At 40.8% G+C, this 13,469-nt stretch overlaps 1 protein-coding gene across 1 annotated transcript in view; it reads right to left on the reverse strand.

The window, feature by feature from the left end:
- LOC140925506 (vesicular inhibitory amino acid transporter-like) overlaps positions 1-999 on the reverse strand; it is a 1,353-nt gene extending 354 nt beyond the window's left edge. Inside the window, exon 1 of the mRNA XM_073375452.1 lies at positions 1-999. This exon is cut by the window's left edge and continues 354 nt beyond it. Within this exon, the coding sequence (XP_073231553.1) occupies positions 1-999 (999 nt within the window).
- Between the last annotated feature and the right edge of the window lie 12,470 nt (positions 1,000-13,469).

Consider the following 13,469-nt stretch of genomic DNA (forward strand, 5'->3'; position numbering starts at 1 on the left):
CAAGCAAAGTATGATTGAGAGTAAGCTGCTAATAACGAGACTTATAGAAGCGGTTATATTTAGCGGTCCAACGGAAAAATTGTTAACAATGGCTTCATCTGTCTTGGATCCAAAAGTCAAAAATCCAAAGACTGCAATAATCACTTTAATTACAACTGATACAGCAAATGCCGAAGCCAACGCTTTTCCAAAGTCCGATTTATTCTTCATACTTCTTTCTACCGAAGGAATGATCTCGGACACGCCGTAACTAGACAAAGCGATTCCCAGCGAGATGAAGACTCCTTCGAAGTCCCAAAACAAGAGGGTACTGGGATCCCAATTCTCTATATTTTTAACGCCATACCATACTGTTATTGCCGTAGTTAGACCAATGGCGACTATACTGATAGTACTTAGCCATGCAATCTGGGAGTACGATTTCAAAAACATTGTTGGTAGAATAAGCAGTGCAGCGAAGCAAGTCCAGGAAGTTTGCGAGAGGGGTACTGTTGGTAGGGCGTGGGAGGTGAGAGATCCACAGAGAATTAGATAACTGACTGCTACCAAAACAAAACCAATGTCTTGAGTCCACGCGACAATTTTACCTGCGTATTTAGGATATATCGCGTCTCCTATCTCCTTCCAAGTTGATCTTACACGAATCTTTCCTTTTTTGTCGTCGCTGTCGTACAAACTCTCGGCTAACACTTTTCCTGCGTACCAGGTGATAATTGGTAGTAAAAACAGTGATATCACAGCCGTGATTCCACCCTTTTTGATAGAATATGGCATAGCAAGCAATCCAACCCCTTCGATGAAGTTTATCAAGTTCATTGTTGCCTTCCATGTCGAGGATGTCCCTTCAGGCAGAGATGCAGCGCTTTCAGTCTCTATATAGTTCTCACTTGAAACACTTTCATCATCTGAAGAACTTTCGGCGTCCGAGGACTGCAGTTCCAAGACTGTTTCTTCGTCACTCTCACTCACTGGTGGCAGGTTGCGATAGCCTTGTTTCATTTCTTTGTTTATTGCGAAATATGTAAAAGAAAAATAGAAGAGGTGAGCAATTTTTCGTGTAAACCTTAAATAAACCTTTTTCCTGCTTAAGAGCGAATGTCTGTAAATATCGAACAACCGGCGGCCACGGTCAAAAATTAAATTTTGCTCATATCTTGTTCATACATACTTATTAGTAAGTAACTAAACGTGGTGTAGTTTGGTTTTCAAAAGGCCGCTTGGATTTGGAGAAAATCGACAAAATCAATTTTCGTGGTCGGCGACTTGAAAACAACCAAAATTTGAGGCAAAATGAGGTGGTCTCAAAACTTCGCTCGCACGCAAAAAGGAAGAAAGCGTGGTAAAATATTCCCCGATAAATCAATTTATAAAGGATTTTAGCCCTAGTATGGCGGTTAATTCTTATCTTCACGATAATGTGGAAGGTAAACAATTTTATTTTAGTTTTGGTTCCTTTTCAACTCAACGAAGTTTAAATTTAGGCTTCAAGTCGCGATTTAATTTTTAGGCATGTGCTACACCTTGGTTTTTCCTGAAACTCAAGCTATAAGTTATTAAAACACTGTGCTAAAACATATGTGAGAACTGGGTTGGGTAATTTAATCTGCGCTTCGGACGAACCTTCTGAACTTGAACAACTTTTGAGTGAAATAGGTTACATTTGCATAATTCAACAACGCCTCGCTGTTGCCAAAACGGATCATTGGTGTTTCCTGAAAAGAAATCTGATGTACGGTAGTAGTACGATAATAAATTTGCTAACACGAAAAAGAAATTAACTTACCTTTATAGTACGGGGCACTTCTTTTAATTTTTCTACGCTCAAGCTCCAAATTCTGCTGGCGCTAACGCATTTTGTAATTTGACCTCTAATGAAAGGTCATTGGAGATGGGCCAGGGTTATTAAAATGTCACTCAAACCAAATGAGCGTTATGATCTAAATTCTTAAGGTGGTTGAACAAAATATATCACGAGAAAAATATGTTTTAAAGACATTTTCGGCGATTTGAAAGATGTTCTTACCATTTAGTAGAATCAGTTACTACATATAGCGAGTCACAGTATTGCCTAAGTGTGAGAAGACAAGGAGTGATGTGGCGTGACAACGAACACCATCTTTCGAACTTAAGAATGTGCAGAAAACAAAATTGTTTATACATTTCTTTGATGTTTCCAAAGTTATTTGTTCAATTATACAACAACTGAAAGGTTGCATAGTCTGGCTGTCAACAGTGCTTGATTTAAAAGTGTAAAGTGGTGGTCAGTTTATCGGACACCTGCGTGATAAAAGAATTGACTAAGGGATTTGGAAAACATCAAAATCATACGCCCTGCTAGTACACACGAACACTGAGTAGGGTTTACTTTGGAAAACCTCGATAAATGATCTCGGAAGCTTTTTTTGTTTTGAGTGAAGAATCATAATAAAGAAAAAATTATGCTATTTCATATGTATATTTTGAGGAAGGGTGGCTCTGAATCTTACTTAGGTACTCTCTCTTGGTACTACCTCTTAAGACTCACATGGAATGGTCGTTGAGGGGCTAGAAGAACCCGTCGAAAGGGTTACGCTGTAACTCTTACTCAAGGATGTTCGGTAAGCAATTTGCTCTAAGCCCTGTCTCCCCCCTTTTCAAATGCTTGCACAGGCTAACCAGCATTAAAAAACTTGCATTAGCACACTCAACTAAGGAAATATTGCCAAGTAATTGGGGAAATGCTATCCAGGCAGGGCGGCCTTTTGGAGTGGTAGATGACGTAGCGCTATTTTCAAGACTACAAACCTCTCCTTGAGTGTGAAGACTTAAGGCGTGAGTTCCAGTTTGTAGTATTGAATATATACAATGAAGGAAACCTGGGGTCTAGAAAGCTGACCTGTTCCTCTCTGATTCCTTTACCAAAGGATACCTCAAAGTATATCGGATAATTTCCTCCTTACAGCATGTTCGGCTACTCAAACAAGCTTTAAAACCTGACACTAAGATGATATACCGCAGATACAGCAAGCTAGAAAGCTGGAATCAAACGTGTTTACCAATGGGTTTTGCCCTGGCGTCTTCAAATTCACGTTAAAAAGGACACTGTTTAGGCACTGTTTCCCAGGGGTCCGTTTGTCCAAAGTCCCTATTACTTTTCGGGCCCGAAATCATTAACTGATAGTTTTATCATGTTAGATGCAAAACTATTGAAATTTCTATCTTGCATGTAATCAAGAACAGCTTTAGGGGCCCGTTAATTATCAGGACTTTCGAGAAACAGGCCCAGAAGCGGATGCAGCCTCAATATCCGTCTCACTGATGACAGAGAGAAAGTTATGGTCGGAGACTTTCTTTTCAAGAGTTCTGATCATGGATTTCTGACGAGCCACCAAGTTTCAGTCTCAAGACCGGTACTAAAGCGCACACTCAGAACATGGCAAAATGACCGAGAGTAAAATTGAAAAGAAAACTTTGTGGCTAAAGAAAGTAGTGGAAGCGATAGGCGATAGTTGACAGGGGCACCCAACGTCAGTTTCCTCCTAACTGTATTGAAAACACTTTCATGCTATCCAAATTACTAAGTTTCATGCGGCGCCATATAATTATAAAAATTGTTCGGTCATCCCAAGGGCAACTTGAGTATTCTTTTCGATCGAAATTACAAGGGCTTCAAAATTATTTTTTTCGAGAATTTTGAAATTTTCTCTGATTCCTTCTCTATCACAATTTCGTATCCGAAAATTTTGATCCCCTTTATATGGAGAAAACCTGTCTCGTGTAGGAGAGTCACCCTCCCAACCGAGAGAAAAAAAAAAGACATTGACCCCAACCAGTCTTCGGGCATGCTCTAATTGTCTCGCTTTGGCTATGCAAGCCCTTTACCGATACGGATCGGATTTGATCTAGACGGTCGGACCGAAATGTCTCCTTCCATTTGACAAAATTATTTTCCCCAGGACCACTGATCTGTATCCTGCTTACAAGCACTATAACCAAACTCGCGGTGGCTTTTGTTTGGTCGGTGCAACTGGAATGTACCGTTCCACTGGGCACGTGGATTTTCCGAAAAGCGCGTAAAGTGCTTAATATGGAGAAAAGTTGGCCTGGCTAGGAGGCTGACCCTACCATTGCAAAAGGGTGACCGGACAAGGTGGGTCAGCCTTCCAGCCGAGCCAACTTTTTGTCATTTAAACGGTTCGCCATGTTTTGTAAAGAAATGCGTGAAAAGTTGCCTCTTCCAGGGAAGCTCGGGTAAGCTGGTGACCCTTCTGCTCGAGACAAATTTTTTTCATATAAGCGGGGCCTAAATTTTAGTTCTTCACATTAATCGCCATAGTCCAGCTGACGCACATCTTTTTGTTTTTTGTTCTATAAAGTGGAAAACTGAAATTAAAATATACAGTGGAACCCCAGCGTTGGGCCATAAAATCCTGGTCGTAATAGCGAGGTGGTGGCATTGAAGAGGTCTTCAAAATAATAAAATGACTCGGAGATTTTCATGTCTGGGTCGAAGGACTATGGGAGGTGAGACAAGAGGTGGTCGTATAAACGGGGTGGTCAAAAGGCGGGGTTCCTCTGTATACAAACAGAAACAAGAGTTTGACGATCGGAAAACCATGTTCAGATCAGGAAAAAAATACTGAAAGATAATTGCAGAATGTTTACGAAAACTGTTATCCAAAACAATGGAACTTACATCGGCGAGAGAAAAGACAGCCGCCTGATAACGCGGTGTAATAGCTAGAGATTGAAGCCTGAAGTCAATCAAAGGCAAATACAAGGCAAGAGGGGGAAAGTTGACGTGAAAAACTATATTTAATTTTTGGACTTATTGAGTATTGTATAGAAGCATACTTTAAGAAAACTTAGGAAAAAAATTTAAAAAAAAAACATGATTTGGATTGTTAGTAGCATAATATGCTACTTCCGGCAAGAACATTAAAAAAAGGCATCGCTCAAATGTTTAGATTGGAAAGCCTGTGAATACTGTCACGCAACACTTTTGACCAGACATTTATGACCAAAGGTGTATCGGCAGCCCGAAAGTTTCACTATCAAAATCGCAGTTTTTGTGAGACCTAGAATTTTTAAATGGCAATGGATGTAAAAGTTTGACTGCGGAAAAGAAAGGCCAGCAATACCAAGAAATGTTCTGTTTGAGGTTATTTTCACGCACCACGTTTCCTCGAGGTTTTGGATCTTCTGTTGATTAGCTTGGGACTAGGCGCAATGCCAGTTAACCAGAACGGGAAAACACAGTGAGGTAACAAAAATTATCGTCTCAGTACATTTAATGTCTTTAATACAAGTGCGATTGTGTGTTACGTTTCTCTTGGAGAGTCCAGCCATCGTGGCTTGTCGAGCAACAACCAACCGACGTTCTTGAAAAGTCTCATATTTCAAGCAAAATTTATTCAACTTCGGAAGGTTCGTGTGAAGTACAAATTTAATTACCCAGGCCAATTCTTACATATGTTTTAGCACAATGTTTAAATGACTTATGCCTTGAGTTTCAGGAAAAACCAAGGTGTAGCACATGCCTAAAAATTAAATCGCGACTTGAAGCCTAAATTTAAACTTCGCTGAGTTGAAAAAGAACCAAAACTAAAATAAAATTGAAATAACAATTATTCACCGAAGTGGAGGTGGCTAGTCCTGGATTTACCGAACTGCGAAGCAGTGAGGTAAATATCCACGACTAGCCACCGACACTGAGGTGAATAATTGTTTTAGTATATACTAAAACAGTGAGATAATTGAGCACAAAAATGACGATTTTTAACTCAAATACTGTTGCCAACGATTACAATTTTGGCGCGTAATGACCGGGCGGCCGCGGCCGTCGCTTTTTCTTGCCGACAATTAAAACTTTTGAAGGCATTTGTTTAGCTCTTGCGGGAAAATTTCTTCAAAAGGAGTTGTGAATTCTTTTTGTATTTAAAATCATTCTATAAAAAAAGATTATTAAATTTAGTTTTAAGCTTATTTATGAACAACTCAACTAAATAAATTAACGCAAGACTTAAACTTAATTTGCATTTGTAAACAAAAAACTTTTTCACCGGTTTTATCGATAAATTCGTGTCAAAAAGTCAAAGTTTTACCTATTAAAACTTCCAATCCGAACTTCGTCACCTTCTTCGTGTATTTCGGAAACAGCTTGCTTGATTAGTTCTGAAATTTCTTTGTTTGCTTACGGCAGCAAACCGGGAAGGCATTTTGCTCGCAACTTACGCGAGTTTGGCGTCGCTCGCTCGGAGGAACTGGAGGTGAATCAGTGAATAGTGCAGGATATTCACTGATTGAGTAGCCAATCAGAGCGCGCGAAAAACGCTATCCACTGTTTTAGTATATTATTTACCTTCCACATTATCGTGAAGATAAGAATTAACCGCCATACTAGGGCTAAAATCCTTTATAAATTGATTTATCGGGGAATATTTTACCACGCTTTCTTCCTTTTTGCGTGCGAGCGAAGTTTTGAGACCACCTCATTTTGCCTCAAATTTTGGTTGTTTTCAAGTCGCCGACCACGAAAATTGATTTTGTCGATTTTCTCCAAATCCAAGCGGCCTTTTGAAAAACAAACTACACCACGTTTAATTTCTTACTTATACCTAACTATGGACAAGATATGAGCGAAAATGATTTTTTGACTGTGGCCGCGAAATTTCGATTTTGCTCGATTTTTACAGACATTTGCTCTTAACAGAATTTATGATGCATATTACGGTGGAACCTATCCTTTGGGACATCTGTATAAGAGACACCTCCATTCAGGGGACACAAAATTTGGTCCCCGAAAAATGTTCACATAATCTTTTTATTTGTTTCCTCTATTGAAGGGACACCTCTATTCATGGGAAAGGGTCTCTTTTTCGATTCTGGATCCCAAAGCCCAGATTCAACCTTTATTCAGGGTACATCTTAGCACTCAAATGGAGACTGACCACAAAAATCCTTGATAATTTTAAGTTTTCAGTAGTCACAATGGCGACGGCTTTCACAAAACATGAACTTATTTATTAATAAATCGATGTACTGCACTTGTGGGACTTCAACACACAACATCGCAGTGAAAAGTTGATCATGATTTTTATACATTATCTAGCTGCTTGAAATAATGGCCACAGAAGATTCCGAGGTAAAATATACAAAAGCCCAGCCCAACCTCCATTCAGGGGACACCTCTGTTCAGGGAACCCTTGCATTTGTCCCGAGGGTGCCGTCCCATGAATAGAATTTCTACTGTATCTATTCCATATTTTCAGCTGACGTCACGGCAGCCACCAATATGAAAGCCGTGACGTCATGTAAAAACGCTCTAGATGTAAAAGCTACCAGGGCCGTGCCAGGCAAAGTCAGACAGAGTTGTTTGAAGACAATTTAACGCCGAATAATTCAGCTTTAACGTTAACAGTTTTCTGTGTTCGAGAAATGAAAGCATTGTTTTCACGGACTCAGCAGAAGATCGTTACGTTGAAGAGTACAACCCAGAGAAAAACGCTGTGACTGTTATGAGTGGATCTGGTTAATAAAGAAATTCTGATGGTTTAGACAAATCTGGATCTTTCTTTCAAGTACATGCAATTTGTACTTAGGAGAAAACATTTTTTAACTGGTGTTGCAGTTGTAACTATTAATTCCTTTCATTTCTTAAAACCCTTGGATGTGCCAAAAAAGCTACGCCTGCGAAAAAGATAACATTGAGGAGGCGAAAGAGAACGTCGATAAAGTCCGTAGCGACTACAAAGATCAGTAGCCAATGGGAAGGGTCGCTTTTTTGTATGACTATACTTTGCAGTTCACTTCGTAGTTCGTTTTAACAGTTGCTATACTTTGGCTCAAAGCATTAGGCGTAATAGAAAGCACTCAGCAGGGACTCGCTATAGACTACGAGTAGTCCCCCATTTTTCCTCAGGGATAGTAGAGCGAGCAAAACGCGAGCACGCGTGAAAATCAACCCACGCGAGAAAAGGCGACACGCTGCAGGGAGAGTCTCTCTCCCCGCCGCGTGTCGCCTTTTCTCGCGTGGGTTGATTTTCACGCGCGCTCGCGTTTTGCTCGCTCTACTATCCCTGAGGAAAAATGGGGGAGTACTCGTAGTCTAGACTCGCTACGGCGACCGGAAGTAAACAAGCTCCCTCCCCCACCCACCAAAATTGGAGATGACATTTCGCGGTAGCGCTAGCCTGTGTACCAAGCGTTTCCCATCGAGTTATTGCGCGAAGGTTAGAGCAAGAGCAAACAACAAAAAGGTGGAAGGGGAAGGGGGAGGGGGAGGGGAAAAGAGGAAACGCTTGCCCGCAAACCCCACCATTCTGGAAAACGCCCCTTGATATTTCACGGTTCGGTTCATTTGTAAATTGACAGCTCGTCAAAATAGAAGATAAAACGAAGAGATTACCCCTGGATTACCAGATTTGTAAAATTAATTTGTTCTCTAATAGAGCACGTTCCATGCGATTGCAAAAATTGTAATAAAAAAGGTTTACGATAAAAGAAGGTTAAAATTCTGAGTGATTGCTGCGGAATTTCTTGTTATTTTATTATGTGGCTTTATCTCGTCTGAAACCTTGTCGAAACGTCAAAAATGATTTTTCCGGAACAATTCACTCCGCCGGCTATAAGCTTTGCAGAGGGGCGTCTGGAAAAGCCGGAAACCGGAATCCGGAATAGGAACGGGAATGGGAACAGGAAGCGGAACCGGAACCGGGAACGGCAACGAACAGGGACAGTAATGTGAAGGGGAACCGATACAAGAACAGGGACATCATTTACCTTATATTATTTTAATTCTGATTCAATTGATACAAAGAAAAAGAAAACTAGTCTGGTATCATGCTCCCCCTGACTCTCTTAAATATTACGGCAACGAGAAGGTAAAAAAAGCAGCAGGTAAAATAAGTAAAGCAACAGCTTTGCGAGTGCATCGTGCTTTCTGTCAATTTCTTCACCATCGATGCACAACTACGACGTAAATGATCAAATCTTAAATTTTCTTGAGAACGTGAACGGCAGACGATAAATTTTATTGTGTCTTTCTGAGCTCGGACACGGTCTCCAGCTTCATTTCCCAACGTTTAAAAGACTGGACAATTTGGAATTAATGAGAAATAGTTTGAAGTAAGACCCGAATTCAATTTCTCAGTGGTGGAAGTAGATGTTTTCTATCTTTTGGAGCTCTGACTCAACAAATTCGCATAGTGGAAGATAACAGGAAGAATTCAGACAGAAGCGTTCCATCAAGCGAAACATTAAACTTCCGGTTGCTATTCATGAAGCCCGCGACGGTCAGCGTTCTCGTTCTTTAAGTTCGCTATTATGTTTGACACGAAAACACAATGTGTCACTGGCTGAAGATAAAGAAAGGTTAATTAGATTAACATTTCAAGGGTGTTTTCTTGTTTCTTTTATTATTTCTCTGGCTTTTTATTTTAATCACGATTATACCTTTTTCTTTTCATATTTCTATACACTGTTTATATTCCCCTTCCTATTCCGGTTCCTATTATATTTTTCCCTTATTTTTCGTATGTAATCTAAATAGGAATTAAATGCAGATTAACTTAAATTAAGGTAAATGCTGTCCCTGTTTTTATATAGGTTTCTCTTCCCATTCCGGTTCCTGTTCCGGTTCCGCTTCCTGTCCCTGTTCCTATTCCCGTTCCTATTCCGGATTCCGGTTTCCCGCTTTTCCAGACGCCCTTTGCAGAGCGGCTGCTCTTCAGCCCGTGTCGAAGCGTTCTCTACAATACATGCCGCAAAATGTCCAATAAACAAAAAGAATCTTTTCATTTCAAAAAGCTGATAAATCGCTTGTCCATGGCGGCTTTAGCCAGTGTCGAGTACCAATGTTCTGATTTACGTTGATGTTATCTCCAACAAACAGTCCATTTTTTTCCACTCAGATCCGCATGCCGTTATTCCCAATAAATTGGCCTTTCCTAGTCTCCACTGCTCGATCTCAAACTATACTTTGAAGACTATGATCTCATAAACCTTCGCACAAAATAAACACGATTCAAATAAATATCGGTCCAAAGCATTTGTAATCTGCGACCGACAATCAGATGAGACCAGATCTGTAACGCACGTAAACAAAGCATATCTTGTTTGATTTGAGTGCTAAGTAATCAACACTACCAGCACCACACCAATCAGAAGCTGTGTTCGTGGGCGAACGCAGTTTTTCAAAATCGTGGGGTTTGCTAGTCTGCTACACAGCCGTTTTCAGTGTCGCAGATTAGGGGTTTCCGGGCAAGCGTTTCCTTCTTTCCCCTCCCCCTCCCCGGTCATTCCTTTTTTTGCTCTCGTCCCAACCTTCTCGACGACCTCGCGCGGAAACGCTTGCTACGCAGGCTACAGTAGCACCAAATCCTACAACGAAGACCTGTCTTGTGGCGTAGTCGCTACCACGTGAGTCTAAAGTTAGACTTTTCTCCCATTTCTTACGATCACTGGTTTTAAAACCTATCGCAGATTGTTTTCCATTTTATCAACAAAGCATTTGACGCTTCTGGTTTTCCGCAATTACGTCTTTTCTGCGTTTTACTTACAGCGAAAGAAAATGAGCGAGAAACCCCGTAGTCACTGTTTGGGCCCAGGAGGCGGGAGGGGGGGGGAAGGACTTGGGTTAATTTTTGCTGGGTATGTGCCGCTGGCCTCTCAGAGCCCCTACCCCATTATAGTTTATTCTGTGGCCAATTATAGACCCCATCTTAGTCACTTTTGGACAAATATGTAATCATTACGCGATCCCAACTTAGTCACTTTCAATTTTCATGAATTGACCCATTTTTTAGATTGAATGAAGAACACTTTACTTTTCATCTACAGTACAAACATTCTGGTGCGTTTGCTAACCGTAAATATGAAGAACTGTCTTACCCCAAAAATCCGAAAATGTGCGACCCCATACTAGTAACTCTATACTATTGAAAATGCAACCCCGTCATAGTCAATCCAGTCGTGAAAATGCAACCCCGTCCAGCGGCACATCCCCGTTAACCTCCTATAAGGAAGTACCCCCCCTCCCAACCCCGGGTGTTTGGGTGCCTTCGGGTGCCGCTTGCGTGCCCGAAGCAAATGAGAAACCACGTGTAGGTTTTTACCTGCCTTCTCAGAAGTGTTAAACACTCATCTTGGTCAACGAACAAAAGATATATAAGGTAGTTTCGAAAACGAAGCACTCGGAAACGAAGACCGAAGCACGAAGCACCCAAATCTCGAAAACAAAGCACCCAGGACTCGAAAACGAAGCACCGACGCACCCAAATCTCGAAACCAATGTAGGTTGAAGGACTACAACTTTAAGTCTTGCACAACGCAAGCCAAACCAGGTGGAGGCAACGGATGTGTAAAAGCCTTAAAATGGCCAAGGATAGTAGTTCCCTTGTCCGTCCACGAGAGCAAGAAGGTCTGAGCATTCGACCACGTTTATTTCTGATTGATCTTGTTTCAAATTGATCACGTTTCACTGACAAGACTGACAAGCGCTGACTGTTACCGCTGTCATTCCTTATATTGTTTAGCTCGAGTTTTCCAAAATCTGCCTGCCCCGGCCCGCCCCACACAAGCAATGCGGCGTTTTTGATGTTTTTGCCGATTTTCAAAGTTTTTTCCAACCTAAAAACTTCGGGTCGCACTTAGCAATGTCCACCGATGACAGATTTCTACCACAAGGTAGTGCGACCCATACCTTAGTCACGGCAGCCTACGTGTAGCCGCACCTCCCCCCCCCCCCCCCCCGACAAAAGAAAACCCATATAAACTCTTTAAAACAATTTTTCACCTCGTAGTTCTACTTGAATAGTTTTAAACTGCACTCTGTTCGTTATCGTGCTTGATTTCTGCTGTGTTAGCATTGGTGACTTGACAAGGGACTGTCTCGTTTTTTTAAAGGACAGACAGGTTTCGAGTTTTGGGTGCTTCGTTTTCGAGTTTTGGGTGCTTCGTTATCGATATTTGCGTGCTCCGTTTTCGAGATTTGGGTGCTGGGTGCTTCGTTTTTCGGTCTTCGTTTTCGAGTGCTTCGTTTTCGAAACTACCGCATATATAGAAGTGATATTTCTATCAGCCTGTTCATTCCGTTGAGTAAAGGAGGAGAAAATCTTGGGTTTTCTTGAGACAGTACCCTCTGGATCATTAATTTTTTGGTCGTGACTATTCCGTGCCTGATACTTCCATGCCTGTCTCTCCCAGCGCTTCAAACTGTGACAAACGAAGATGAACTTGTAACGTGCGCGCAGCATGGCGGTTTTAGTCGGGCGCGCAAGCAAGCCAAGGTGGGCGAGTGCTGTGAGCTCCCCCGCGAGGATATATGAAGTTGTGATGAGGAACTCGGAAAATCGCTAAGCTGTCTAGTGAAGTACGTATGCAAGCAGAAATTTCAATTGAGTATTTAAGTCTCTTGGCTTTTGCTAAGGGGAAACAAGGTCTGTATGATTATGATTCAGTGAAGTCGATCATAAAATCAGTGGGGGACTTATGAACAAAATCTGCATAAATTTCAGAATTCACGCACAATTGATAATCTGAGAGTAAGCAATTGCTCCTGGACTTTTCTGTCTACATCTATTGATTGCTAAAACTATTTGTGACAAAGGTATACTTTCTAAATACTTACCTTTTACTGGTTCTCAGTTGTTAAGTCAGAGACTGGAAAGTGTAGTTGTAGCTAGCGTCTTCGTAAACTACAATCAACGGGGGAGAGAGTGGCTCATTTTATAGTACAATTAAATCATGCTGCGGGCTACAGAGAAGTCATAACGTATGCTAAACGCATTTCACGTTCTGCGAACAAACTGAAAAGAGCCGGTAGACTTTAAAGAAAGAAATGGATGACTGCAACTCACGACCTCAATCGGCTTTGTTTCCTTGAACTTAAGAATGCTGATTTTTAGGAAATCAAACATTCCTTTTTATATAAGAATGTTGTTTTTCCGGCCCAGGCTTAATTTTCTTATTTTTCTGTCGATTCTAGGGAGAAAATATTCTTAAAACTAAATAATAGCTTATGGTGTTTCCGCTTTAGAATGTCTTGGTCTGTCAATTACCAGTGTTCTTGCCGTTTAGTCAGACTGCCGTTTAGTGAAGGGAATAATTTTATGCAAGTAAGCTAAAAATATAAATTTATTGTATTTATAGTTTTTCAAACACAAAAATTGACTCCTTTTCAGACTCTCAGCCTCGGTTTTTTTCTCAAAATATTCTTAAAATTTCCCGAATTTAAGCCTCGATATTCTAACAAAATATATTCTTATAGAAAAAAAAAGAGTGTATCAAGAATTTGTACAAAGGAAACTATTAGCCCATGCCATGGCTATAAAATATTAATAAAGTGCCATCGTTTAAGAAAACTTTTTAACATTCTCTAGCTGCTCTGATCTGTGGACTGTTAAATTATTCACCACCTCGTATCCTTTGTAATATTTGAAACTTGTTAAATTTTCTTTTTTTCTGCTGTAAAAACCGTTTACCATGCGTAA

The sequence above is a fragment of the Porites lutea genome, chromosome 2, assembly GCF_958299795.1.
Source record: "Porites lutea chromosome 2, jaPorLute2.1, whole genome shotgun sequence".
NCBI lineage: Eukaryota > Metazoa > Cnidaria > Anthozoa > Scleractinia > Poritidae > Porites > Porites lutea.